Source organism: Ciona robusta, chromosome 2, assembly GCF_009617815.1.
Source record: "Ciona robusta chromosome 2, ASM961781v2".
Taxonomy (NCBI): Eukaryota; Metazoa; Chordata; class Ascidiacea; order Phlebobranchia; family Cionidae; genus Ciona; species Ciona robusta.
The window spans coordinates 2,682,579-2,709,524 of record NC_143236.1 but is presented as its reverse complement, the minus strand read 5'-3'; the positions used below and the strand labels follow the sequence as shown (position 1 = coordinate 2,709,524).

At 34.5% G+C, this 26,946-nt stretch overlaps 4 protein-coding genes across 6 annotated transcripts; 3 read left to right on the top strand and 1 right to left on the bottom strand.

The window, feature by feature from the left end:
- The first annotated feature begins 29 nt into the window (after positions 1 to 29).
- On the top strand, positions 30 to 14,383 carry LOC149740086 (uncharacterized). Of its 2 annotated transcripts, XM_089872552.1 has the most exons (33): positions 30 to 729; positions 1,088 to 1,309; positions 1,640 to 1,861; positions 2,141 to 2,955; positions 3,102 to 3,156; positions 3,214 to 3,306; positions 3,514 to 3,596; positions 3,829 to 3,990; positions 4,158 to 4,305; positions 4,698 to 4,876; positions 5,092 to 5,247; positions 5,633 to 5,735; positions 5,897 to 6,018; positions 6,084 to 6,162; positions 6,469 to 6,666; positions 6,836 to 6,916; positions 7,232 to 7,389; positions 7,671 to 7,957; positions 8,224 to 8,350; positions 8,712 to 8,969; positions 9,492 to 9,568; positions 9,637 to 9,734; positions 9,796 to 9,943; positions 10,211 to 10,263; positions 10,345 to 10,474; positions 10,773 to 10,900; positions 11,153 to 11,259; positions 11,608 to 11,766; positions 12,105 to 12,158; positions 12,220 to 12,255; positions 12,756 to 12,788; positions 13,131 to 13,324; positions 13,391 to 14,383. In XM_089872552.1, exons 1-33 carry the CDS (start codon positions 375 to 377, stop codon positions 13,647 to 13,649), a joined length of 5,379 nt encoding a protein of 1,792 aa, XP_089728678.1. In that variant the 5' UTR covers positions 30 to 374; the 3' UTR covers positions 13,650 to 14,383. The 2 variants fall into 2 exon arrangements, with proteins under 2 accessions (XP_089728678.1, XP_089728677.1); XM_089872551.1 differs by lacking the exon at positions 2,141 to 2,955 and having other exon boundaries at positions 654 to 729.
- A 109-nt stretch (positions 14,384 to 14,492) lies between these two features.
- LOC149740085 (uncharacterized) lies at positions 14,493 to 18,916 on the top strand. 2 transcript variants are annotated; one of them, XM_089872574.1, is made up of 6 exons: positions 14,493 to 15,045; positions 15,117 to 15,272; positions 15,344 to 15,414; positions 15,952 to 16,107; positions 17,163 to 17,307; positions 17,637 to 18,916. In XM_089872574.1, exons 1-6 carry the CDS (start codon positions 15,027 to 15,029, stop codon positions 17,786 to 17,788), a joined length of 699 nt encoding a protein of 232 aa, XP_089728700.1. In that variant the 5' UTR covers positions 14,493 to 15,026; the 3' UTR covers positions 17,789 to 18,916. The 2 variants fall into 2 exon arrangements, with proteins under 2 accessions (XP_089728700.1, XP_089728699.1); XM_089872573.1 differs by having other exon boundaries at positions 14,513 to 15,045; positions 15,341 to 15,414.
- A 1,242-nt stretch (positions 18,917 to 20,158) lies between these two features.
- On the top strand, positions 20,159 to 22,050 carry LOC149740084 (ragulator complex protein LAMTOR1-like). The gene is made up of 5 exons (XM_089872578.1): positions 20,159 to 20,439; positions 20,585 to 20,751; positions 21,049 to 21,123; positions 21,267 to 21,387; positions 21,646 to 22,050. Exons 1-5 carry the CDS (start codon positions 20,395 to 20,397, stop codon positions 21,736 to 21,738), a joined length of 501 nt encoding a protein of 166 aa, XP_089728704.1. The 5' UTR covers positions 20,159 to 20,394; the 3' UTR covers positions 21,739 to 22,050.
- On the bottom strand, positions 22,020 to 25,930 carry LOC149740083 (uncharacterized). The gene is made up of 7 exons (XM_089872563.1): positions 25,748 to 25,930; positions 24,696 to 25,483; positions 24,411 to 24,500; positions 23,950 to 24,086; positions 23,567 to 23,693; positions 22,973 to 23,111; positions 22,020 to 22,361 (listed from the first exon to the last, which is right to left on the bottom strand). The coding sequence occupies exons 1-7, from the start codon at positions 25,797 to 25,799 to the stop codon at positions 22,270 to 22,272; spliced, it is 1,425 nt and encodes a 474-aa protein (XP_089728689.1). The 5' UTR covers positions 25,800 to 25,930; the 3' UTR covers positions 22,020 to 22,269.
- Between the last annotated feature and the right edge of the window lie 1,016 nt (positions 25,931 to 26,946).

Genomic DNA, 26,946 nt, shown 5'->3' with positions numbered 1-26,946 from the left:
TAAAAGGTAACATGAGCGTAAAAATGGGTATAACTTAGTTATCCTTGCGTGGTGGGCAACGATACTCGTTTTATATAGTGTTCTGTTTCTTACACTTGCCCGCAAATAACTACATATAACTATATGATTGATAATTTTGGGAAAACTTTATTTTATTTTATCTTTGTGAGTGACAATTCATAATTCTTACTTTTTTCTCACAAATTGTGTTCTTCACGCGAGGGAGTTCCCCCTATTTTAAAACATGTTTTGCGTTTGATAATGAATGCCATCTGTGATGTCATACATCGCACAGCTGTTCTGTTGCAGGTTCAAAACAAATATCAGCAGCCTGTCAGTTATTTCTGGAAAACTAACACTACAAACGTTTAAAAATGAAAAGAAGGAAAGCGTATAAATCGTGGGAACAAGCCCGAGAAGATATAGAAAATGCTCTGCATGATAAATGTAACTCAAACCTCAATGAACTGTGCATCGAATCTGGTCTGCAATTGAAAAACTCGGTTTCCCATTTTCCAAGTCCGGTGTTCAGCGTTGCTTATTGCAGAGAAAACAAGAGTTTGCAGGAGTATTATTTCGTGAATTATATGGCTTCGGAGAGTGGCAGAAATTTTGTAACTAAATGGAAATTGGACCCTCAGGAAGGAACGTCAAAAATTCAAAAACGTTTTCCAATAAAGAACTGTTTAAAGACCATGATCTGGATTCCAAATCAACATGCTTGTATTGGTGAATAATTTAGATTCTCTCTAGTTAGTTTTGTCACATATATACTAATGTAGATAAAAAGGCTGCAATTTCAGAAAATACTACCAAAAGAAAATAAAGGTAAACACTGTTGTCACAATGTGAAATAAATATTAATAAACAATGGAATAATTTTGTCTATTAATCCATTACCTACTGATAATAAGTCATGGTCCAATTTCTTAATCAATTATCATTACGTTAACTTATGTTTTAGCATTGCATGGTCTTATATATTCTGGAGGAGTGTAGGGCATTGAAAATCAGAAAATGAAATCTAAAATATGTATATACATTTTCTACTAAATAACATATTCAGGATCACGCCGTGTTTTACCAGGTTATTGTGAAGATCTGACCATCCGTGGCTACAATGGAACAACATTTGAGGAGAAAACTCGTCTTACTGTTCAACGGAGTATCCTTTGTATGATTTATCTGGAAGATTTCGATGAACTTATCACTGGAGGACAAGGATTTGTAATGTCGTGGAAAGTCCGCTTCATTGAGTTTGGACTTCCTGTGGAGGAGATGGAACCTCATCTCACATGTGATGTCAATTGTAAATATTCCTTATTGCTTGTAATATTTAGATTACATGATTCTCTTCTCTTAAACTGGAGTAAAACACACTCACCACGATCCACAATAACCAACGGCAGGGTGTTATCATCCATCCCACCAATCTCCAACTTCAACAACTCTTCCATTCTCATTTCTCCATTTCTTATAAGTTGAGATTATTTTACCAACCAAAGCCATTTTTTTTTTTTTTATTCTCCAGGTTCTATAGTGTGTCTTTCCGTACAGACTAAAACATAGAGTGACCCACACCGATTTGCCTGTAAGTTAATTTGTCCTTTGGTGATATATGACTTTTTTTGTGTTGCAGTCAGCAGAGAATGGGTGAGGCGATTGGTATACGACAAATCAACAAAGATGTTGCTTGTGTTAACTGATCAAGCTGTGTATATTGTGAGCATGGTGACACGAACACAGGTAGAGGTGATCCACAACACCCATGAAGCTTCACTAACTTACTGCACCTTCTATCGACCTTATTCATACTTTATAACTGCAGCGAGAAATGGGACAATTCATGTTTATCATACTGGTACGTGTAGTTTTCTTATTAAGTATATTATGAAATATTAAGTGTGCTGTAGTTTGGTCAGATACTCTACTCAGTTGCTCATTTTACTGTTTTCATAAAAAAACTTGAAACTCAATTTCGATAAAAAATTAAGTTTTATTTTCTTTTTGTAGTACGCTAATTTAAAGCCGATATTATTTCACTTTTTAATATATTTGAAATGGAAATACTAAAAATAAAAGTAATGTCGCATACTCACTTTAATAAGTAACAGTTAAATAACAAACATTAGCATTGCAGCTGCCAAAGCTCTGATCCACAAATTCTCGGGTCACCGCGATGGTTTAACTGGTGTTGTAAGCTTATCCAAACAACCAATACTAATATCGTGGTCTCAAAGTAGTGGCTGTTTAAGAATGTGGAGACTTGACACACTTGAGCTATCCAGTGAAACCACTTTATCAGAAAGTATATTAGACTTGCAAGTTGTAAGAAACGACAGACTTCTCTACAGGACTGATAGTTATATTCGTATATTTGATATTAACGTCTTGTTCTCAATATTTGCAACCCTCAGCTCTGCAGCAGAATATTTTCGACTATGTAGTGTGTATCGATCAATGGATGGACAGGACCAAGTTGTAGGTACACAGAAATTGCCATCTGTAAATAATAAAAATAAGCAGAAACAATTGGATCGGTTTGAGGATAAGACTGAAGTAAAAGATAAAAATGAAATGAACGAAAATTCATTGAAACAACTTGTGGGTGATGGAGATTTAGGAGATATTGATTCATGTGAAAAGCAAGATGCAGTGAAAGATAAACAAACTGATAAAAAGCAGCACCTAGCTAGTAATAAAGTCCTAGACACTCGTTTGGTATGTATGTTGGATGACCACTGTATAATGGCTGTATCTCCAGTTTCTGGTATTGTGTTAAACATTATATACCCCTTGCCGGACCTCGACATGCCATCTGTGCATGTAGATTTAGAGGAAAATGGAAACAATTGTTATGTAGTGTTGTCGGATGGTCAGCTCATGGAGTATGATTGCTCAGTTAATCCTGGACAGATAGGCAACATAGTAAAGCCAGGAAAAAGAAAACAAAAGGTCAGTTATGCAGGAAGACCAAACCTGTTATAAGAATATTCAACAGTTTATGCAAACTTGCCCTTTAATATACTTTTTCATAGAAACTTTGTTTACAAATGAAAAAATTTGCTTAACCTAAATACCTATTTGTGTTTTTTTTACAGATTATGTCAGTTGTGGTCATGCCAGTCTATCTTGATGTTGATAGCGAAACTACTGGTATATTTTTGTGTTTGTTGTTATATACATGTTTTAATAAAACTTTGAACTATTAAGGACAACGATTACAAGCAGTGTTAATTGGTTTGGATAACGGGTACATTAAACTTTATGATGGGGGTGAAAAGTCAAATGAACCAAGAACTGAAGGTGATTTTAACTTGATGTATGGTGATTTACACTGTGAGACCTTTTATTTATAAATATATCACCATTGGTGACTTTAAAGTGATTTATAATTGTAGCATAATTTTGCTCATGATTTTTTGTTATTTTTAAAAACTTTTACAGCTTGCCATCAATCGTTGTTAATATATGCATGTAAGTGATGTTAACTAATAATTACAATTGTATTAGGTGAAGGTGGAAGAAAAATAGGCGTGCGTCGCAAAACCAATATCAATGATGTTGGACCGTACTTGGTTATGGACGATATAAAGGTAACTTCGGGTTTAAGTTGTGAATATGTCCCTGTGGGCTGTGTGTTAGTTTTATACACTATATATATTTCAGTAACATGCTTAATAGGTCTTATGCTAAGCCAAGGCCTTTATTTCTAATATATGCACATAATTTGCAATGTAGTAAACAAATTATAAACTGGTTCTATAAACATTGTTCTAGATTTCACTTTTTTCATTTATGTATCTGCCTAAAACATTTGATATTCAGGCACATTTTGGTGAAGTGGTTTTGCTTTGTTCTCCATTTGAAGGCAGTTTTCGCTACAAATCTGAAACTGTACACAACACGCTTATAAGCTGTGGCTCTGATGAGAGGATTATCATATGGAGAGCATCAACAGCGGATACCAACAATACCATATACTTACAAGTAAAGTTTTAAACTTATTTTTTTAAATCTAAACCAAGATATTGAATAAGCCTATCGATTTTAAGATCAATGCCCTCGGTTTCTATTGTCTTAGATATTAATTTGACATTGGCAACATAAGTAAATGTTATTTCTATGTATTTTTCTAACTATCCATTTTCTGACAGATCATGATGCAGAAGTTGAAAATCATAAAACTTTGTGAAGTCTCATCTTGTATTGGGTTGACTAATAATGTTATATTGTTTGGATTCATAAACGGTGTGATTGAATTGCATAAAGCGGAATGGAAACAGATGGAAGCAATGAAAGGAGGTTGGTTAAATGTTATATACATAAGTTGACATGTTCCCAACCTGTCCTGAGTCTTTCTTATTTTTAAATCTAAATTGGTAATACACACTAGCAATATTCACACAAAAATGTAAATGATAATTTGGCCGACCTTTTTATGACCACTAGGTTAAATTAATGACTATTAAATATCGGACCAAAGGTTCCTACAACTGTATCAGAATCGAGCACGGTAATCTTTAGTTTAGTTACGATGCAAGTAATTTGTTAGGCGGCCAGAATATATTTAAATCATTGATAAGGCATTTTAGTGTAGCTTTTAACACATACCTTTAGTAAGCCATACAGTAGACTAAATTAAAATGAGGAAGGCTGTTAACTGTATCATGGGTAATTAAAATCATTAAACTCAGCTGAAATAACATTTGCTGGAAGCAAAACACTGCTCAGTCATGTGAAGAGAATCTCACTTGATCCCGAACTCTGTCATAAAGATGTTGTGACAAGTGTCAGTGAGTCTCATCTGCTTCAGTTGTTTGCTACAACCTCTAAGGATAAATTTATTAAAATATGGAACACAGAAGGACAGCTAGTGAGTCTTAGGTTAAATTTTTTTTCTTAAGTTAAATTTAGGCTGATAAAAATACATTTAAGGTGTATTATCTGCAGATGTAGTAATTTTATAATTTCACATGGTAAAAATCCAAATTTGTTTAAATATAAATTAATTTCTAATTTTAAAAGATTATTGTAAAATTGCATATATAATTTCTGATAAAAATACAGCTGATATTCCTTAATTGTTAGATAAGAGAAGTCTTACTTGGTGATGTGGTCACATCTGTGTGTTTTGCAAATGGAAGAGATCTTCTTGCTTCATTGCATAATCACATTGTTAGAATGGAAGCTCATGCTTATCTACCAACGGAATATTTGGAGAAGATTCTCTCAATTGCAGATGAGGTATAGTATATTAGTAATTGCATGGTTTTTTGTACTGTATAATCAGACAATGTTTTATAAATGAAACATTGCTTAAACCTTTGAACTTTACTAGCTTGCATTAGTTATAGTGTGTGCCTTTGGCAACATTTATTAATGTTGTTGTGATATTCACCTAACCCTGATCCAGCACTTATATTATTTGACAATTCTCATTTCTCACTTGTATGATACCACCATACCACTAAATACGCATAAAAATCAAGTGTAGCTAATAGCATAAGAAAGAAATACTGTCCCAATTCCTAGCATCGTCTGTTCCTAATTGTTTAATAAAAGTCGGATTAATCCTTTGACATTTCTTAATACCAATGGCGAATCTATTTTCTTCATGCTTGATTGTTAGTTTGGGATATCAGAGTTGGAACCTGAAGTCCCGATACCAATGGAAGGATCAACGGATAAGATGGTTTGTGTCATCCAAGGGGGTGAGGAAGAAGAGGAAAGTGGTAAGATATTCAAGATGAAGATCTTGTTTCAGTTTATTTATACCTTTTTATTTTTGATGTTTCACATATTTTTGTAATGGTGGAACCCTTTAATCTTGTTTTAGTTTCTGCAAAACATTTGTTACATTTACCAGCATCATCCAGCTCACTATTTTTAACAGAACCATTTGATAAGTGGTCTACAACTCCAAAGAAAAGAGAAGTGAGCTCACCAGTGAAGACAGTTCGGCGAAACAGACAAACTTTGGAAATGTATCTTAAACTTCAGCAAGAAGAGGAACAGGTTTAAAACTTGCTGTTGTAACATTTCACTGATTGTGGGATTTATCTAAACAAAAACATTTTTAGGAAGAAGTTTTTATGGAAACGAGTTTGCAGAAACGTGAAGCCCCTGTATCTCGCAATGTAGACAAAGCTGCATTACTCAGTATGATACAAATATTTAGTTCCTTTATCTAATATATATATATCAGTATTCAAAACTGCTTAAGTGCTATGTTTCTGTTCTTGGATAAGCAGTTTCTTAAAATTTGTGGCATTTTTAGATTGTATAAGTATACTTGCCCATGCGAGACTAACAAACCAATGTGCTTGCTTACTTCTACTATATTGAACCAAAATATTGAACCAACCTTCTACTATATTGGAAGCAAAAGCTTGTATAAAACTCTCGCTATAAAACTAACATTTCTGATTAGTCATGTATGACTAAAATTTCACAAAACTCCTAAAGTTTCAAAGTTGGATCTTGAAAAGATGGAAAAATATCCGATAGCTCCAGATGGATATATACCAAACTCAGTCATCCGACAGAAAGTCTTCCCCCCACCTCCCCTACCTCCTCCACCTTTCTTCAAAATACCATCTTCCATTTCATCAAGCACCATTGGCTTTGAATACTCACAGGAATATGTTTTGGATGAGTTTTCCGGTAAGCGACATTTTTCTTTGTGTTAGATTTTATTACTGATTAAATAAAAAAAACTTTTCAAAACTTAAAACTTTCAATTGCTTTTAGGGTTAACAGAATACCCGAATATCTTTCATTATTTCTGACTAAAAAATATTTTTATATCAATAAAATTCCGTTGTCTACACAGATTGGGACTTGACAAAGTACATGCATTATGATAGCAGCAGTGGTGAAGAAAGATGGTCTGATATTGAGGATTACGGTTTCTGTAAGTTTTGAACTTTTATAATATTGCCTATTCATAAGTTTCTCTTAAACTATATGTTGCATATGGAAAATGATAAGGACCTCATAAATGTTATATAATGACTCTTTTAAATATTTTTTTCTGAATAAATACCTATGTTAAGTTCGTTTTGTTTTCCTTCAAAATTTGTGACGCAAATTTGTGTTAGTTCTTTAAAGGTAAAAATCGTGCCACCATTTATTGTATATTGAACTTGTTAGTATTGTGTGCTCTCTTCAATCTTCACAATAATACTATAATGTGTCCTAGGATTTGGGGTAATTTATTTTTCAACAGCGAGCAACTGTGGTCAGTGGGAAGCAATCAGAGAGCTTCGACATTTTGAACTAAAGAAATATTTAAAAGGAAGAAGGGAAGAAGGAAATATGAAGATCGTTATAACTCCTAAGAGAGGAAAACCAAGAATAAAGAAACTACCTGTAAAAACACCTTCGGTATGTTTACTGCTTGTTGGAAAGCATGAGAATGGTTGTGGACTAGATGATAAGGGTGCAAGAATTGCCACTGTGAATTCATATGTGTTCTGTAGCAAGACACTAAACGGCAATAGTATTAATCCAGTGGTTGGCAATGTTTTTTCTAATGCACACAAAAAAAGAAAAACATAATGCCCTTGTTTTAATAACTGTCATTGCCCGACCACTGGGACATAAATAGGTTAAATTCTGAATTTATCAGATTTATCTATTAATTGTTTCTATTTTGTTGAATCCAGCCCGAACCCGAAGTAGTGGAAGAACCTGAACCTGAACCTGTATCTATAGTTGATGACACGCCCCCAACCCCACCCCCTCAACCTGATAAACTGAGTTTACTTTTAAATGAAGTAAGTCGACAAATGTGGTGTCCACGTAAGATCACTGTGGATTTATTGGAGTATGAGCTACCTGTGTTGGCCTCTGTGCTTGAGAAGTCTGGAAGAAAAATAACCTCAGAGGTTTGCCACTACCTCTCGCTTATACATGATGCTTGTACTGAATATATGGAACAAAGTGGTGAAAAGTAAGGATTTATTTATTATTTGACTTTAGATTTTTTAACAAAATTAGTTATATTATTAAAATTAGTTTTTTCTTAAGCTAAAATTTCGGAAAACATTTTTAAGTGAGCAGTTCAGTTTTATTGCCTTAAAAATTAACCGGTTACTCAAAAATGTTTCCTAATTTATGTAAATAATAGAAACCCTTGCAGTAATATTTCATAACTCGAAAATAACACAGTCCTACTTCATTTATTTTTACAATTATTTTAAATTGTGATTTTCCCAGTTTGTTCCCTGAAGAAATAGAGTCCGAGTTTGCGGAAAATCTTTCTAAGTTATTGTTGAGCCAATATGCCTCATGTCAGATAGCAGCAGCAGAAGTCATCACTAAATTTAACATTAAATTTATTAAAGTGAGTCCACTAAAATAATAAAATATGTCCTGTACCCCTATATATATTTACCCGCACATTTTAAAAAAATTATGTCTGTTTTATTTTTTAAACTTTGTTTTGTTACTATTGTCATCAGGTGTAATACAGTTTCTAACATCTGATCTTTCAGTAAAAATATCGTCATAAATTTAATTTTGTTTCCTCTGCTGTTTTAAAAAAAATTAACTTCTATTTTCATTCCACTCATATTGTGACTAATTAGAACTTTGCTTCTACCTGTTGTGAAATAAAATAATAATATTTATTTTTATCTCTAATTTTTTAAACACTAATAATAGTTTCTTATTTTTTTTCTAATTTTTTTCATTCTTCCATTCAGGATGCGATCTTATCCGTTCTGATGCCACAGTTCATGAAGTCGGATGGGTCTGGCATTTCAGAAGATCCGGAAGTAATCTCATTTGCATCAAGCGTCATTGCCAAATTGTCTCCTCTCATCTCCGTGGAAGATCTCATCCACATCTCGAAGATGATGAGTATTGGTGATTTCCTCCACACACGGATCAATGAAGATGAAACCACCAACATCATCAGCTCTTCTTTGCTCCAAGCTGGAGTGGAATTTACTGATGTTGCTGTAAGATTTTCATGATTTTATTTTTTTCTTTATTTCAATGGTTTTGTAACACTTTTTCTAGCGCCCCACTTCTTGATGTCAACAAAACTAAAAAAATGGGTTGCTTTACTTGTGCTGTCTAAAAGAAAGTGTAAATTGTTTATATGTTTAATTTTAATGAGCTAATAAAGTAAAGTTTATCATTTGTTAAAGTTAGTAAACTTCACTAGTTTTTCTTTACCGGCACATCGAAATTAAACATATAAACAATTTACAATTTCTTTTAGACAACAAAAGTAAAGTAGAGCAATAGCTTAAGAGCCCCCAATCAATTGCAGCTGTTATATTACTGTATAAAGTCAACAAAAAAATATTTTTGTTTGAGTGATTTTCTTCTACTTATCACTTTATGTTTCCTAATTTGGTTAATTATACTTTTCTTTTATTAATCCCCTTCATGTTCTGTAACATGAAATACAAAATTTCACTAAAAGTGGCACGTGGGCCTCATTTCCCCACTCACGCTTGTTATGTAATCCCCAGGTGTGGGCAAGTTTTATTTTGCCGTTGCTTCCTGAGAAGCCACCTCCACCCAAACCTAAAAGGAAACCATCTGTCATGTAAGTATACTGTACACACGTCCCACACACACATTCTGCATGTTTTCTATTTTAACTATATTTTGCAGGCCCACACTTGCAAAGCAAAACTCATTTATCAAGAAAAACGTGGAGAAAGTGATTGCTCCACCTTCCCCTATTATCCCGTCAGAACCTGTTCAAACCGGTTTGTTTTTGCTAAATAATTCAACTTCCTTTTGGGGTAATATAATAGGCCTATTTACTAGACTCGATTCGGGATATTTCGACACAGAAATTGAGTGTTATAAAAATGCCCCAGCAAGAATTCGACACTCTGGTATTCCAGCCCTCCACAACATCTACAGATAGCAGTGGGTCAGACAGAGATGGTTTTCTGTATTACAATCCACCAAGGTAGTGTTTTTATTTGAATAAATGAAAGCAACTTAATTTTTTGAGCAATTTAGAAGGCTGAGGAATTCTGATTTATAATACATGTGTACTATTTTAGGTCTGGGATTTACCATGTATGCTACTTAATGGGTGACCTCTTTTTTCTATATTGCTAAAAAATTCCATAATCTGTCATTGAATATGCAGTTAGAACAATTTCAATCTTCTGTGCAAGGACATACTGCATCGCATTTGTAGCACAAACTTGAATACAGATTTGAATTACAGGCCATCGATTGAAGAAAAGCGGTCAGATGTTTCTCTACCTAACCAAATTCCAGGTAAACCCACTTATTTTCATATTTATTTCCTTGTTTATTTATTATTACATCACGAAGTTAAAAATCAGTTTACGATTTCAGAAACCAACTTTCTATCAGAGTTAGCGTTGGTGAATGAATTGCGTCGCATGTCGAACACAGAAGAGTTTTCTCTCATTCGACCCGTAAGCCTCACCAACACACTCAAGAAACATTCCTCTACAAGGTTCAGGTAAATTGCTTCTAATTAAAATGCAATTTTAAATTGTATATACATATTTACCACAAGTTGCCAGGGGTTTCACTGCAGTTTTTCATTTAACTGACATAAAATTAATCCTTATAGAATTGTGGCAACAGTATTTTCCTTACCAACATTTTTACAAAACCACAAGTCTATCTTTCTATTTCATGTTATTGTTTTTTTATATCTTAGTAATTGCAATACAAAAATTTGTGCTGCTTATTTAGAGCTTCATAATATGAGTTTAGTTGTAATCTTAAAATAAAATTATCCGGAACGTTTTCAGTTTATTGGACGTAACTCGCTCAAAAGAGAAAAACTTAAGAAAAGAAAGTGTTCAACTGCTGAAGGTGATGAAACGTGTTTCGACATCGAAGAGTATGCACGACCTTCATAAAGTGGGCCCAGTTAAAGGTCAGTCAAATCTTCCTAAATCATTTATAGTATATGTTTTTGATTAAAATTGCCGTTCTTAATCCAAAGTACCCAAAACATTCGTGGTACATGAAGGTCTTACTAGTGGTATGCGAGAAACCATTTGGGTTTACGATCCAACAATTTAACACTAAATAACCAAAGCATGAATTTTTGGGTACAGGTGGTGTTTTTTAAATAAGTGTTAGTATAAATTGGAAACTGACAAAAATATGTCTCGTTTTACATTAGCAAGCAGAGTTATCATGAAAGAAAGCAAAACAATGATCAGTCCGAGTTTATCAGATGTTGCTTCCGTCCAGTCATGGAAGGAGACGATTGAAACCGCGCCAACCAATGTAACGTCTTATATAAAACTTATTGGGCAGTTTAGTGTTAAAATATTGTTGGCAGTGAAATTTTTAGGAATGATCATTTGTATTCAGTATTTGTTTACAGTAAAACAGAGAAACAGAATTATAATTTACACAGAAACAGAAAGTAAAGCAGCAAGTTGTATATGGTAGAAAATCGTTAGGTTTAGTGAATCACAAACGATCAAGCTGGAATCTTAAGCTCCCTAGCATGCTTTGACATATGAACTCACACATATAGATCAGTATTGAGTTTGAGATTGTATGTAGTGTTGACACATATTAGTAGCAGCATATGTGAAAACCATTTTTCTAAAATAAATTTTCTTTCAGGATACAAAAGAAGGTTCAAAGGTATCTCCGGTCACCAATGGTTCAGGGGGAACTGACAAGTCATCTGAATCGCTTGTGGTCAGTCGTGGTCGCGATAAATTGTCTTCCAGTGATTCCTCAAAATCAACAGTGTTAATTCCACCACCATTTGAGCAGAGGGTATGTTTATATACGGTTTGGAGTAAAATGATTCATGTTCTCAATTTTTTTTATCATACTATTTGGTAGTAAACATATATTACAGCATTATAGTGGTTAAAACAATAAACAGATGTATGGGATTTTTTGTTAAAAACCAGACAAAGGTATATAAGATATTACTGAACTACGTAATCAAGCATAAATTTCTTATGGTTTGGCTAAATTTATAATTTCAATACTACACCAAATGCTCCAGAACTCTAGTAGTGTTAATTGATTTATTACTGATGGTCTAGACCTAATTTTTTGTCCACAGTTTATTAGCTAATTTATCGTTTTTTGTTGTTTTATTTTAGATTGATTCCCCGATACCTGAAAAGAAATACAAACCTCCCCCCATCTATGCCAAGGTTTGATTTTATAAGTTGTCTATAAAATAAAATAAATTTTTAAAAACAACTTTTTTTACAGATATCTGTCAAACCTGCTGTCAGAATTAAAAAAGAGGTTGTACATTCTTTTTATGTTTTGTAACTTCTATCATAAGAAGCATTCTCTTTTTTTTAAACTTGTTTGTTTGTTTTGTTTTTGGTACTAATTAGGTATTGTATTCTTCATTTCAACACTATTAGTGTGGTGCTGTGGCACAGTTAGTTAGTTAGCCGGCCTCCAACCCAGAGGTAATGGGATCACAGATCAAGCTATCATTGTGGGCGCATGTGTCCTCGGGCAAGCGACAGCAATTGCTTCAACTCAGTAGTCACAAATGGGGTGTCCAAATTATCAGTCACACTTAAAAAAAAAGTTAAAAATAGTAAAAACAAATTTCCTAAAAAGTGACGCACTTGGTTTCTTGTAAGCTGGCACGAGGTGTTTGAAACAGAACATCCGGGTTATAACAACTGTCCTTTTACCGCCACGCGAGAGTAAAAAAATTCCAGCCAGCCGAAGGTAAAAATATTCATTAATTGGTATTTTGTGATTTTTAATTTTGATTTCTTTTCCAGGCAGAAGTTGTTTTACCAGAAATCTCTGAAGCAGTGAGTAGCTTTATAGTGTTAATAGTTTCTGGATTTGTGGTATCAGTGTGTGGGTTGTTAACTATCTTACTAACTTACTTCGGGTGGAATGCGATTCTTAATTAATGCTAAGTCAGACTTAGGAGGAAAACTTATTCTATCATTAAAGCTCAACAGTGATCATTGGGAGCGGATAAACCCGTATGCCTCAAGAATGCTAGCCACATTTGATCCATTTTCCTATGTTTTTAAATTACCAACCTTTTATTTGGGTAAAGATTTTTACCAGTAGTTTTAATCCGAAAATGTTCTTATTCATGAGAATTAATTTTTCTGATTTCCTTTCTCACCAAACATCTTTAGTCGTCCAGTTCTTCCACCATCTACCCTGTATACTCATTATCTGGTGGAGATGAGACAAAAATCACGACTTCCCTTTCCTCTCCTGACACAAGCGGGGTGGAAATCGCGCAATGGCGGGTGATACTGCGGAACTTACGGATAACTCGCATCACTAAAAGTCAGAAACGAAAAGCAGCTCTAACCGAAACTAATCTGTGAGAATACTTATTTTGGCATTCTTTTCCAAAGAATGGTTTAATTTCATTTTGCTTTTTTATCAGGACGTCTCTTGCTCGTCCTACACTTCCAACTATTCAAAATTGGTCCGACTCCTTCACTGTGACCAATTGCCGCCCGAAAGCGACGTCTCCGGGTCGTTCACTGCAGCGTCGCGTTTCGGATCGATTACGAAAGGAAAGTCGTACTATGCGAACGCCCGCATTCGCTGTCGCTAGACGGCGCAGCGCTGAAGGGTTGACGTCCAAGTTTGAATGGGCAACTCCGTTTGCACCTGCTCACGTACGCGATTCGATTCGATGAAGGTTTAAACAATTTTTTATGGCATGTAAAATCTTGCTGTTTAGTGAAATATCTGTAATATACTATGTTCCCGAATTATATGCTTAAATTTGTAATATTGCCATGTTGGATATATCGCCGTGTAATATACATACCGCTAAGCTATATTGCTAACATTATATAAATTGCAACTAATGTTTCGATTCAATTGTTCAAATGTGGTTAATTGGTAATACATTAGGGTGGGGGGAGATGGAACACCTTAGAACAAAGAACATTCAAAAAATTATATCCCATAGACCGTTGGTAACTGTTTAAAACACGATAAGGTTATTTAGATATTCTGTGCTAAAGATGTCCCATCTTCCCCCACCCTACTTTTTAAATAAATAGATTTTACGTCGTCGTGATTAGTGCTTAGCGCGCCACTGAGTTTTGTTTACTGCTTAGCCATCCTTAATGTTTCCAACAACACGTTCTATATAAAGACAGGATGCTAAAGCGATTAATGGATTGTACGTGACGTATAGCCTATATGCAACCCGTCGCTGGTTTAACTTTCTGCTTTGTTACATAAACTTACAGCCCAATTTTAAACATTTTCTTTATTTTTTGTTTCAAGCATATTTTGATCCATTTGCTGCATCATTTTTTGAGTATAAGATTAGCCTACATGTAGACTACTTATATTGTATAAACACACCCTGTCAGTTTATAGGTTAACTTAATAAAGTGATTAATACGGCGCCCAGGAACTTGTTGAGCATGCATTATCCGGTCGTAATTATGAATTCTAGATATAACAGTGTCCCAATGAATCTTTAGACTCCAGTATAAACATTGCTAGTCATGAGAGATGAAGGAATAGTGTGTTTACAGTATATAGCACGCTGTGATAAGATGGGATACTATCGGCACAAAATATCCGGTACTTCCTGATCGGGCTGAAGAAAATAAAATAACTGAATAGTCAACCAGAACAGATGAACCAAGCCTTAACCTTTACGTAGGAAATTTAGTTTTAATTTTAAATTGGGATATTGGAACTTGACAGTATAGGCTATAATTTGTACCCGCCGCCAAAATGCTAGCGTATTAAAGGCGTAAAACTACGCCCAAATCGTTTGTGTAAAAATTAGTAAGCTTCAGTGGTGTAATGTTAGCCTGGGAAAACTAAGAGCAATTGTTTTGAGCAAAAGGCCTCACATCCTTTTTCATTATCGTATAGAAACGAACAGAACAGAGATTTCCCACAGCGATATAAACTTACACAATGCCGCAAATGTTGTTGTAGAACATATTAATAATAAGTTTTAATTTAAAGTTTTTTCAGAAGTGTGGCGAAAGTTCGCATTTTTCAGAGTTAGCTAATTAGTGACACGGCATTTTTCTAACAAAATGAGCAAGAGTGAGAAAAGTAAGTGGTGACAAATAGACCTATTGCCTAATAACAATTACGACTTGCTTAATTGTGATGTTTTAATAAAGCACCGCTGCTACAAACGACAAGCTTATCTACCGATCACAAGGACACTCATACAACAGCCACTGCGGGTTCTACCATGTCAGCTGCAACAACTACGAGTGCCGGAACAAGCCAAGTTGAAACAACAACTCTTATCTCTGCAGCCGCACCCAATAAACGTAATTTCAAATTGCTTTTGGTAATATTTGGCCCTGATGCAAATTGTTATTTTTTTGTTTTTCACCAGAAGCTTCCACGGAAAAGAAAAGTTCTGACGAACCAAAAAAGAAGCAAGCACCTGTACTGCACCGAGAAGTTAAGGTGAGAGTAATATTTATAATTTTTTTTTTGTAAAAGTTTACTTTTAATAGACTATACTTATATTATTTTTTGATTAACTGTAGCGTTTGTATTAGGCACAGGCGATATCCATTTGTCATACATAGGGTGGGGTAAGACGGGACATGTTTTCATTTATTTGTTCTAATCCTTTATGGTAGTAAATAAGAAATAATTACAAAAATTATAACTGTCTCGGCGACTTTGAAAAGTTATTATTAATTTTTTTTGTTAATTTAAAACTACACGGTCAGGAAATGGATTTTGAATGTGTGAATGAATGTAACTTACTTTATCCTCGCGTGGCCGGAAACAACAAACGCATACGCCCTCAATGGTAGCAGCGAAGAGTCTTGAAACCATTACCTCTGGGTTAGATATATAGGCACGCAAACCAACTGTGCTACGGCGCCAGTTTTTGGTGTTTATAACGGTAACCCATCTTGTACCACAGTACTATAGTAGTATAACGATATCAGTGTTCTTAATAACAATGACCATATAAATGTTGCAAACCAGATCACCAATCCCGATGAAATAGACCACATGAAACTGCTACTAGAATTAAGGAAGCGATTCCAGGAAAAATTCTTGAAATGGAAAAAGCGGACTGGAGTTTTTAAACTCGCAAACCTCATAGTCACCCTGTTGATCATCTCTATACAAGTAGCACAGGTAGGTCAAAAATAAATTGAATAGAATTTTTAAACTGTATCAACACGTAATAACGGTTAGAACTCTCGCTGTTAAATCACGGTCCCTTTAATTAGTGCATGTCCGCTAAGTCCGCTAAGTCCGCTAAGTCCGCTAAGTCCGCTAAGTCCGCTAAGTCCACTAAGTCCACTAAGTCCACTAAGTCCACTAAGTCCGCTAAGTCCGCTAAGTCCGCTAAGTCCACTTTTTATTTCTGTGATATAAACCCCGGTCCGTATATAAACATGAGTTATTTCATGTCGCTCATAGAAATCGTATAACGCACATCAAATGGGGCTAAATTGATCATAGACATAATATAAACTGCAGACTGACATTATCCTTACCGTTTTTCTAAATGTTACTTAAATGTGCCCTTTTGTACTTCCGTTTTAACCGTGAGCCCGTTTTAACCGTGTTTTAACGACTGTCGTTTTACCGTTAATTCTCATTGTTTTGCCTTTGTAAACTTTTCTGAATTTTGTTAGTGTGACCAAGCAGACAAAATAAAATCATTTTGACTTGGATAACACATAAATCATATATCACGACCAAGCGAGCTTACTACTGGACATCTTAGACGTGAATATTACAGACGTGGAAATAGCGGACATAGTCAATATTGCAGACGTGGACTTAGTGGACTTAGCGGACTTAGCGGACTTAGCGGACTTAGCGGACTTAGTGGACTTAGTGGACTAAGTGAACTTAGTGGACTTAGTGGACTTAGCGGACTTAGCGGACTTAGCGGACATGCACTATTTAAAGGGACCCGTTATGGTTAAATCATAGAACATAGGGATTCGTGGCTTGGTGTCGCCACCAGAGTGTATTTGTTTTTGTGGGAGACAATTTACGGCAATCTATTTCACCTAATGGCCACTCACAGATTGTCCGAATTGCCATCTATACTAAAACTTAATCCATGACTAATCATTTTAGTATATGCGGTAAAGCAGAAGGCATTAATATGACCCGATGATGTAATTTTTCATGGTTACCAACCCGCTTTTCTCTAATGTTTTGTCGTTTATTAGGTGATAGTATTTCAACTTCCCACACATGTCTTACCAACTGCTCAAAAAACGGCTATAGCAACAATTCTGCCATCTGTAACAAGTGCAGTGCTGGCTATTCAGTTGAAACTGGGTTGGTCTGAAAAGAGCACTAAATGCAAACGAGGTACCTTTTTTGAGGAAATGTAATTTAAATTATTAATCAAAACACGCAACAGAACCAAGTCTACCAAACCTTTTGATTAATTTTTTTTCCATATTTGTTGTACGAATCGCTCAATAACTCCTCGTGTTTTATTTTGTGCTTTAGTGTCCCGTCTTTCCCCACTCCACTATATATAAAATGTAAACTGAGGTGAATTTGCATTTCGATGCGAGTCACTGTGTTTTGAGGCAATATATACCTGATAGGTTTTAAATCATTTGCGCAGTTTTAGAATTGTTACGGACCTACTGCGCAGGCGCAAGCGACTAAACATACCTTGTTCCGTACAGCTGCTGCGATGTACAACAAACTTGCCAGTCATGCCGAGTACAGGATTGACATGTTAGAATGTGGCGGGAAATTTCATGACACGACGAAGATCTGGAACACAGCTCTGGTGTCTGAAGCGAGCGAAATTCCATCATTCCTTTCAGCTTATTAAAAGAAGTGCATGCTGAAACACATTCCTTTCCACAAGTTTGATTGATATAAAAGCGTACGCCCGTCTTTCAACTCGAATGAATTAGAACATATTTAAACAGATACAGCTGTGGTTTAATTTTGTTTTTTTAACCTCATAGAAAATGTCATCCTAAAAAAAGTAATACGAAAGGAAATGGTCACGTTTTAATTACAAGTTTCAAGTAACACCAATTAGACCTCTGTATTTTGGTATGGATGATATATTGATGTACAGATGCACGGGCTCGCATATATGTTGTTATACCAGCAACCAAAACTTGCCCTCACAAACTAAGTTATGATTGGTAAAAGCAAGCGAAATTTTATTCATGTATGCGATTCCGTGATGCACTGTCACACATAACCCGTGCACTAACTGATAATATTCTATGTTGTATAAAAGTACACACCATACTTGGTAATGCTATTGCAGTGTTTGTGACAGACGCCTGAATGTCTGTCAGAAACACATTTGATTTGTATCACACTACCATGTACCTTTAGACAACCGATGTTGGTTTATTGAGCTGATTGCAGGTGTGCTGCACTTGACTTCGTGCGCTCACGGGTGTCTAAAGCTACGTTCTAGTCGAGGTTATCTGAATGAATGAATGAATGTAACTTGCTTTATCCTCGCGTGGCGGGAAAACGACAGTTGTTATCACACGGGTTTAACACCTCGTGCCAGCTTACGAGTTACCATGTATGTTACTTTGTGGGTAATTATTTTTTTGGATACTTTCTTTTTTTTTTATGTATTTCTGATAATTTAGACAACCCATTAGTAACCACTGGGTTGGAGCATTTGTCGTTAAGTGTCTTGCCCAAGGACACATACGCCCACAATGGTAGCAGCATCGAGCCTTGAACCCATTACCCTGGGTTACAGGCAGGCGCGCTAACCACTATACCACGGCGCCGGACTATCTAGAAGTTTTCGTTTGCCGTTTCCTGCTCTGGGTTATCTAGGGTTTTGGAAAGAAATCACACGGTTCTGTACCCTCAGTTACAGCGACTGTATTTGTCTCTTCTATTCGTATTCTAATAGTCGTTCTTATTGTTACACCATAACATCGTTTTTATTATTAGTAAAATTTCGATTACACAACAGTATATACATAGCAGGGAATTAGTTTGAGTGGGAAAGGGCGCTTCGGGTGTCAGACGGGACTGCGTGATAAATGGCGTTAACGAGGTTATAAGGAACGAGTTTACAATTGAGAGCATCGACGCTAACTTGGTTAATGGTAGAGTTCATCCACCGCGTTATGAAAAAGTTAGCGCGCGACGTCAAAAATTTAGGATTTATAGGTCAATATTGGGACATAAGAATTTGTGCGACGTAGTAATACGACGGTCCGCTACATACCTACTAAGTTTCCGTCCCGGTGTATGTTTGTTGTTTTATTAACTTGTCCGGAATTGAATAATCATAGTTACGCTCAAAAGAGCATTTTTTTATTAGTAAGGAATAGACTTAAATAAATTCACTCTACCCATTGCTACTATTCGTTCTGATTGATATATTTGTACCGGGCGCCATTGCGCATGCGCAGTTAGACGGAACAAATACAATACGAGCTCTAATAAATACCGATTGAAAAAAAGTGACGGAGAAAAATTTAAAGGTTTATTTTTCGATAGAAAAAACGTGCGAGTAACCTACATAGATGTATGCGTAAGTAATATTTTCGAGAACATATTTGAAAAAATAATATTTAATTAGTGACCATAAAATTTTCATTTAAAACCCAACCCCCCTTTTATAGCTGGATCGGTAGAAAACCCTAAAACATGTTTTTTTTATGACGAATATTAATATTTATAGTTGATACTTTTTCGATTTTTTATTTTATTTTAGAATCGGTACCACTGGGGTCTAGTTAATACAGTGCCAAAATTATTTATGTTAGTGGCACGAGTAGAAAGTTTCGAAAGTGGCCGCTATAATTTTTGTATTTTAGGATCACCTTCGTCCACTAGCACCTGTAAATTATAAGTAAAATGTGCTTTTTAAACTAGCATAAAATAAGTTTGTTAGCGGTACTTACTTTTTCTAGGCCTCAAATAACATATCAACTCAGTTTTGTTGACTTCAAATAAAAAAAATTTAGTTTTAACGTGTAAAAGTCGTATTTGGAACATTGTGCTTGTTGCGACGCATGCGCAATAACGCCCGGTACAAATTTCTGAATCGGAACCAATATATAAGGACGAACCAATATATTATTCATGTAAGTACCGTGCTCATTCATTAGAGCTACGTTCGCTTGTATTTAATATCTTGGGAGCAGCAACAAAGAACGAAAATGGCCGCTTAAATTTTCTTTTGTTTACTGTGTACTAAAATCACCAGGATAAAAAAAAACTACCTTATTATACTCACATGACTCTATTTTTGTTGCATGCAAGATTTATTTCAACGTTTGTAGTTTTTTCTACGTTATAGAAAGTGTTTTAATTTTGCTGTTTTGTCTATAATATTGTTTTGCTGCGGAGCGTCGTCCGTAACACTATTTGGCTAATTGCAATCAAAAGTAATTCCACTTCAGAAGAACATCAGGAATTTAGCATTCATTGCTAAAAATGGGTTGTTGCGAAAGTTGCATGGGAAAAAATGACGACGAACCAGTGAGTTGTCTAATCTAATGCATACTAAGGATAAGGCCCATCACCATAAACAAATTCTGCAAACTTTAATGTTTTATGGCTTAAGCTTTTATTAGAACATACTACTTTACAAAACTGTAATTAAAAATATTCTCTGTTGTTTCAGAACGAACGCACATCATTGCTTGGGCCGTCAGGAAACGCCATTCCTGTAAACTCTGCCGATCCGATATCAACACCTTACGATTACGACCCCACCCCGGTTGGCAGTATAGCCCACAGTAAACTGGATGAGCAGTCTATGTTTAATGGAATCATCACACAATATAATAAGTAGGAAAAACTTATATCGGTTTCTTTAACATAACGCTATTACAAATCGTACTAATACTGCAAAAAATCTGGGTGTGTGTGTTCGTAATTGGCCAGGAAGGGTATATAATGAAGCACTAATGTTATAATAACCTACAAGTGATGTTTAACAATTCATAATGTTTTAACCATATTAAGTTCAACTACCATAACACAAAGTGCACACTGGCAGTACAATAGCCTGTCAAATGATACCCCACCCATGTTAACATAACATAAGTGTAAAAACAGTGTGTTAATGATATCCTATTGTTTTAGTGAAATCATTGACATTACATCAATGGATACAAAGATTGATGCTGTTGAGTACATGAACAGAGTTCAATTATACAAGTAAGTTTTAAATTGTATGTATGTGGAACACATTAGATCTGGTAACTGGTCAGCATGCTTACAGTGTATAATACAGTGCACTCATGTTATAATAAAATGTTATCCATTCATATTTCTAATAGCACTTCATTTAATCATTGCAGTCGTAAAGTTGCTTCACTCACAAGTGGTTCTCGATACAAACAAAAGCATCTTCACTCTTCAGGAAATAATCCAACGAATGTTTTAAAATGTCCATCAGTTCCCGTGGATGATTTGATACTGGTTTGTTTTTTTCAACCTTAGTGAATTTTAATATATATATATATATATATATATATATATATATATATATATATATATATATATATATATATATATTATATTTTAATCTATTGTTAGTGACAAAAGCTATGTTAGGTGATGTAAAAAATAGCTTTGACGTGCAATTTAAAGAGTAAATATTAGTTATTAATGTTGTGCATAATAGCTGCCACTATAAAACTTATATAAATTGTTTTAAATTTATAAACATATATGCAGATAACAGAAGTGGCTGATGAGATCAGGAAAGCAATGAACGATTTTAAAGTTGAGAAGCAACAAGAACTAGTGTTAAGTTTGGCACGTCGGTAGCAAGAAAGTTTCTTGGTGGTCTCTGGTTGTAACACAGAGTGGATGTGTTTCCTTGTTGTGCAATTCCATATTATTGCTGAAGAATTGATACCGTGCCGAACTTTTGTGGGCACATTGTGTAGCATCATATTGGTTAAATATGATGATTAACATTTGTTAAGCATTTAAGTTTAACAAAGATGGTTTTGCATTGTTTGTTAAGCATTTAAGTTCAACAAAGATGGTTTTGCATTGTTTATAAAAAATGTTACAAATATTATTCAGTGAAAAACATATTTGAATGCAAAATACATTTACTTTTATTACGAATAATTTACAACGGGATATTTGTAAAATATTTTATCTTGGTCATCACAACAGTACTTTAGCTCTACATGGAACGATTAATTTCACAGCAAATACAGATTTTATAGTCACAGTGATATCACCATTTCTGTATGTGGGACCTTATATATCTCTTCTGCAATCAACTGATTAAAGTTAGTACGCATTTCAAAACAAAGGTTATTTTGATGAACAACATTATCAGAGTCACCAGCTATCCTGCCAAGCTGGTTTAGCTGAGTAGCGACCTTCTGATTTCCCTAAAACTTCTTTCACAACTTCTGCATTCTGTGTCAGTTCTGAACAAGGAAAACAGGAACTTAGTTCAAGCTATAATACTGCTAGTGTCTTATAGGTTTAGAGACCTAAGGTTCCTTGAATGTGATGTGTAGAAAAAACAATTTTAATATACAAATTAGAAATATAGTTGATAACAACAATGAAGAAGTAGTGTTTTTAATTACATTTTTGTTCATACAAATAAGCTGCTAATTAAACAATAATAGGAATGTTAATGCTTGTTGTAAGATGTATGTAAATATGTTTATTTAATTTATGTCGCCCACATTTGCTTGACCGGTAATTGTTTGCTAAGTTCAATAAAATTAAGACGCTTAAACAGTGTCACTCTAACCACTCTTTCAAATGAATAATTTGTTTTATGTAATATAATCCAATGATGATATCATGTTAATAGTTGCAAACAGTTTGTAAGTACTGTGTTATCCCTTTTAACTATTTTGCTGTGTTTAATTTAATCATCCTTATTTTGTTATACAGAAAATCACGCGCTAATAAGTAAGGCAAATTATAAGTGCGTTAAATAATGTAGCAACAATTCTGTAAAGAAATAACTGCAACAGAAGCTTGGTAGGTATTTAGTAGTGATAACTTTCGTAAACATTCTTACCTCGTGCTTTTCGCATTGACATTCCATTCCTATCAATAGAGCTTCCCATAAACCCTTTTTGTTTCTTGTACTCAGATAATTGTGTTTTTCTTCCGAGACCAGGTGTTGATTTGCACGACCGCAGCCTTTTTAACATTTTCTGAAAATATTTATGTATTTGGTAATTTATAAGGACCAGAAAAATATATCTTTTAAAGATTTGGTTAATTCATGTTCTTTTAAATACAAAAAGAGCAGATTAAATTTGTAATGAGTTGTCAATTAACCAATTATACATTGCTAATTTACTGCAAATTCTCACAGCAAGGCTTTGTAAATTTTTTTATAAAAGTTTGCATAACTTGAAAAAGTTGGGAAGCACAATTTCATTTTAACTTTCCGAGCATTTCATTTCCGATTTCTCATTCATTACAATTAAAGCCCTTCGTTCCTTAACTTCGGACAAGTGGTAAGTTTCAACTTTTAACATCTGGTAAGTTACATGCATTGGGTATTGGGGTAATGGGCAAATCATATAGAATATATGGTTAGAATTTTATGGCATGTCATAAAGTTGGTCCTCTACAATATAAAATATAACTCATTTTACATTACCAAGTTCTCTCTTTCAATCTGTCGTTGATAGTTGATTCGGTTGATTGCAGAATGATAAAGTTTTGTGGGCGATTTGTTGGACTTTCTATATGATGATGTTGAACTTGCATGCGAAACCATGCTTTGCCTGCAATACAGCTGTGTTTAGCAAATTTGTTTGTTGGCAGAGTATAGCAGGCATATTCAGAACTATGTTTACTTTAAATTATTCATTATGACACAACATAAATATTGCCGACCTACAGTGTTTTGTAGCTGAAGAATACAAATAAATTCTAAACAGACATTTTCTATTTAAACTCATTTTAAACAATAAGACTTTTTTCCTTTTTCGTTGTATAACTTTAATTAAAAAACTCCAACTGGCATTGTGTAGATCTCACCTGCTTCTATTTGAAGTGTCTGACTTTATAGATGATACAGAACGTACACTAGAAGCGCTAGAAGGTCGCTGTTGTTTCCTAGTTGACTTGGTGATCTCATTCAGCAGCCTTCGGTTTTCCCGATCAATTTCACGCACCTTGGATTATTGAACAATTGTGTTATCAATTATTTATCCGAAAAGTCTCCATAATTTTGCCCCTCTACAATAGAATCTACACAAATTCAACAACTATTTTTATATTTACATGCCTGTTGGCCCATAATAGGTTTATACTACTTCCAATATTTGTTAAAGAATAATAGACATCCCAATAAATAATACATGCACAATTGCACACCACGTTACTGAAATTGTTTTGTTGTACATGGTGAAACATTACACTAAATAGTTTTACCACAATGTGAGAAAGTTCAGCTTAGAAACTTAATAAAGGGCTTTTAATTATCAATATCAAGTTACCTGTTGGTTTGAGAAAGACATATTCTTTCGACGAGATGCTTGTTCACTGTGTGGCCTCATTCTCTCATGTTGCCTTTCTGCGTATCGGTTCTGCAAAATAATAAAACTGCCATAATCCCAGTTGGTGCAATTAAAAAATAAACACTAACTAAAGAAAGTACAAATCACAAGCCACAAAAAAATGAGACACTTTAGTCTATTAACAGCCAAAGTATACAAAGAATTTTCGATACAATTTTAACAAAAGTTTGTGTAAATATATTACAGGCCAATGTATTTTCAAACCTCCTGAGCTTTCTGTTCAAATCCTAACACAGTTTCCAGCAGGTGACTAATGTCTTTAGACTCCATTGCAGTGGAACTCAACAAACGTTGCCGGTGATTTTCAAGCGCCCGATTCTGCCGCGCATCCGGTTTCCTTCGTCCATCAAACCTGTGATGAGTTTCTTCATCGCTGCTGCTTAAATAGTCTGCGTAGGAGCTCAACTTTTCATGATATTTATTGTTAGATTTATTGCGTTCTTTGATGATAGGTACATGACGATCATGATAACTTTGGTTGCTTTCAGGTGTTTTAAATGAGACATTAAGCTTTGGTACATGTTGCACATTTATATAGTCAATGTGTTTGGAAGCGGTTTGTCCTCCTTTATGATGCTTTCCAGCTTTTATCTTTCTTCTGTTCATGTTTGGTGACATATCCGGTGATGACAAAGGGGAAACATCAGTTACTGAATCTGATGAGTCATCATCATGCTTATTGTTTCGCTTATCAGCTTGATCTCTTTGCTTACGATTCACTTGAACATGGATTTTGTTCATGTGTTCACCTGCTCCCTCATCAGATAAATCATCCTCTTCATCGGAAGATGACTCAAAATCGTTCTCATAAGACGGGGAGCTGTTTTGGGGTGTTTTATTCTTTACTGGTGTGGACTGTTTGTTGTCGCCGGACTCTCTTCCATTAGTTCCGTGTAAGTTAGTATGACTTCTACTTGTTAATTCATCTTCAGAAGAACTTGATTGAAATTGGGAAAGAAAACTTTTACTGTTGTTTTCAACTTTTCGTTTGCCTGTAAATCGAAATAACAAAAAATTCAATTGTGTGTGCAAAATTTTAAACAATTTCCGATATAAAGAACTTGTCAGCTGGCACATCCATTCAAGAAGGTTACATTACATTTTAAAAAAACGCAGTCTTCACTCTTCATACTAAAGTATAGGTTCTTTTTGAGACATGATTTCTCTTGAGACATGAAGTCCATACATATAATATTACTATCTAGTTAAGCAATAAATTTGACAAATACTTGCAAAGTTTTAAATTGTATTCATACCTTCAAATGTGGGTGGGTCATCAAAAAAGTCATGGTCTACAACATTATCCATGATTTTAGTAAAAATCGAAAAATGAGCTACAACAGAGTACTTTCAACCACTTATACCAGCACAGACAATTACAAGGATAAGCTAATACATTTCTACCAATGATCTAAAGAAAATTATTTATTAGCATAACTTCACAATAACTTTTGTGCTACTAATTGTAATGCATATCATCAACCACATAAAAGTTTTACAAAAACTACCATTTTTTGTTACTCTAATATATTTGCTACAGAGCAAAAGAAATTGGTTTTAATAATATAAATAAGCTTCATAGGTATATTGATTAAGATTAAGAAACAGAGAACTGTTACTTACTAATTAATCTATAAAATCAATTTCTTTTTAATGCTCACTTAATATAAAACTACAATCCTCTGAACATTTAAAAGAAGTTTAGTCTTAGTGTATCACAACACATATGGCATATATAGATGATTGCGGACCAGGTAAATAATTTATGACAGAGACAATAAAAACCAATAATACGTATGAACGTATCAGTTCAAGCTTTACCTATATGGCTTGCCTAGAATTGTAAGCATTATATAGCATTGTAAAGAGCACATACGAAAATAAGTTCTACTCAAAGCATACCTTATTTACGGAAACACATCGTACTCGACATGCACCGTTACTGTCCTTTGTCGCGACAAATATACACTACTACACTATTACCTGCTGGATTAAACCCAGTTAGAACAAACGTCGTGCTACTTCCTACAAGCACTACATTTTAGCAAGAGCGTTTTTGAACCGACACAGCCAATTATACTTAATTGAGCACTTGTGGTTAAATTCAATTAAATGTAAGTTGTTTGTTTGTTAGCAACTGGTGGTGTGTAGCGCCCTCAGCTGTTTATATTTAAAACTAAGTCAGTTGTTCAAATCAAAATAAATTGCGATTAAATTATTACAATAATCGGATAATTTTAACAATTTATAGTATACATTCCTATTTATACTTTTAACTCTTGCCATATTGATTGGTATAAACACCAATGAATGCGTAAGCTAATCTTGTTGCTACAAGTTCTATCATCTGATCTAAACATATTTCCCAGAGTTTGTATATATAAACATGTTTATATACTGGTATTTCTTGCCATGTTATGCATTTTTATGCTGTGTTTGTGCTTTTGACCAAAAT

Coding starts and splice junctions, on each gene's coding strand:
- LOC149740085 (XM_089872573.1), top strand. Junction 15,415..15,951: donor TACTGCACCGAGAAGTTAAG/GTGAGAGTAATA, acceptor GTTGCAAACCAG/ATCACCAATCCCGATGAAAT. Junction 16,108..17,162: donor TCTCTATACAAGTAGCACAG/GTAGGTCAAAAA, acceptor GTCGTTTATTAG/GTGATAGTATTTCAACTTCC.
- LOC149740084 (XM_089872578.1), top strand. CDS start 20,395: ATGGGTTGTTGCGAAAGTTGCATGGGAAAAAATGACGACGAACCA. Junction 20,440..20,584: donor GAAAAAATGACGACGAACCA/GTGAGTTGTCTA, acceptor CTGTTGTTTCAG/AACGAACGCACATCATTGCT. Junction 20,752..21,048: donor ATCATCACACAATATAATAA/GTAGGAAAAACT, acceptor CTATTGTTTTAG/TGAAATCATTGACATTACAT.
- LOC149740083 (XM_089872563.1), bottom strand. CDS start 25,799: ATGGATAATGTTGTAGACCATGACTTTTTTGATGACCCACCCACATTT. Junction 25,484..25,747: donor TGACCCACCCACATTTGAAG/GTATGAATACAA, acceptor TTCGATTTACAG/GCAAACGAAAAGTTGAAAAC. Junction 22,362..22,972: donor GTCAATGCGAAAAGCACGAG/GTAAGAATGTTT, acceptor TTCCTTGTTCAG/AACTGACACAGAATGCAGAA.
- LOC149740086 (XM_089872552.1), top strand. CDS start 375: ATGAAAAGAAGGAAAGCGTATAAATCGTGGGAACAAGCCCGAGAAGAT. Junction 730..1,087: donor AAATCAACATGCTTGTATTG/GTGAATAATTTA, acceptor GTGTTTTACCAG/GTTATTGTGAAGATCTGACC. Junction 2,956..3,101: donor CAGGAAAAAGAAAACAAAAG/GTCAGTTATGCA, acceptor TTTTTTTTACAG/ATTATGTCAGTTGTGGTCAT.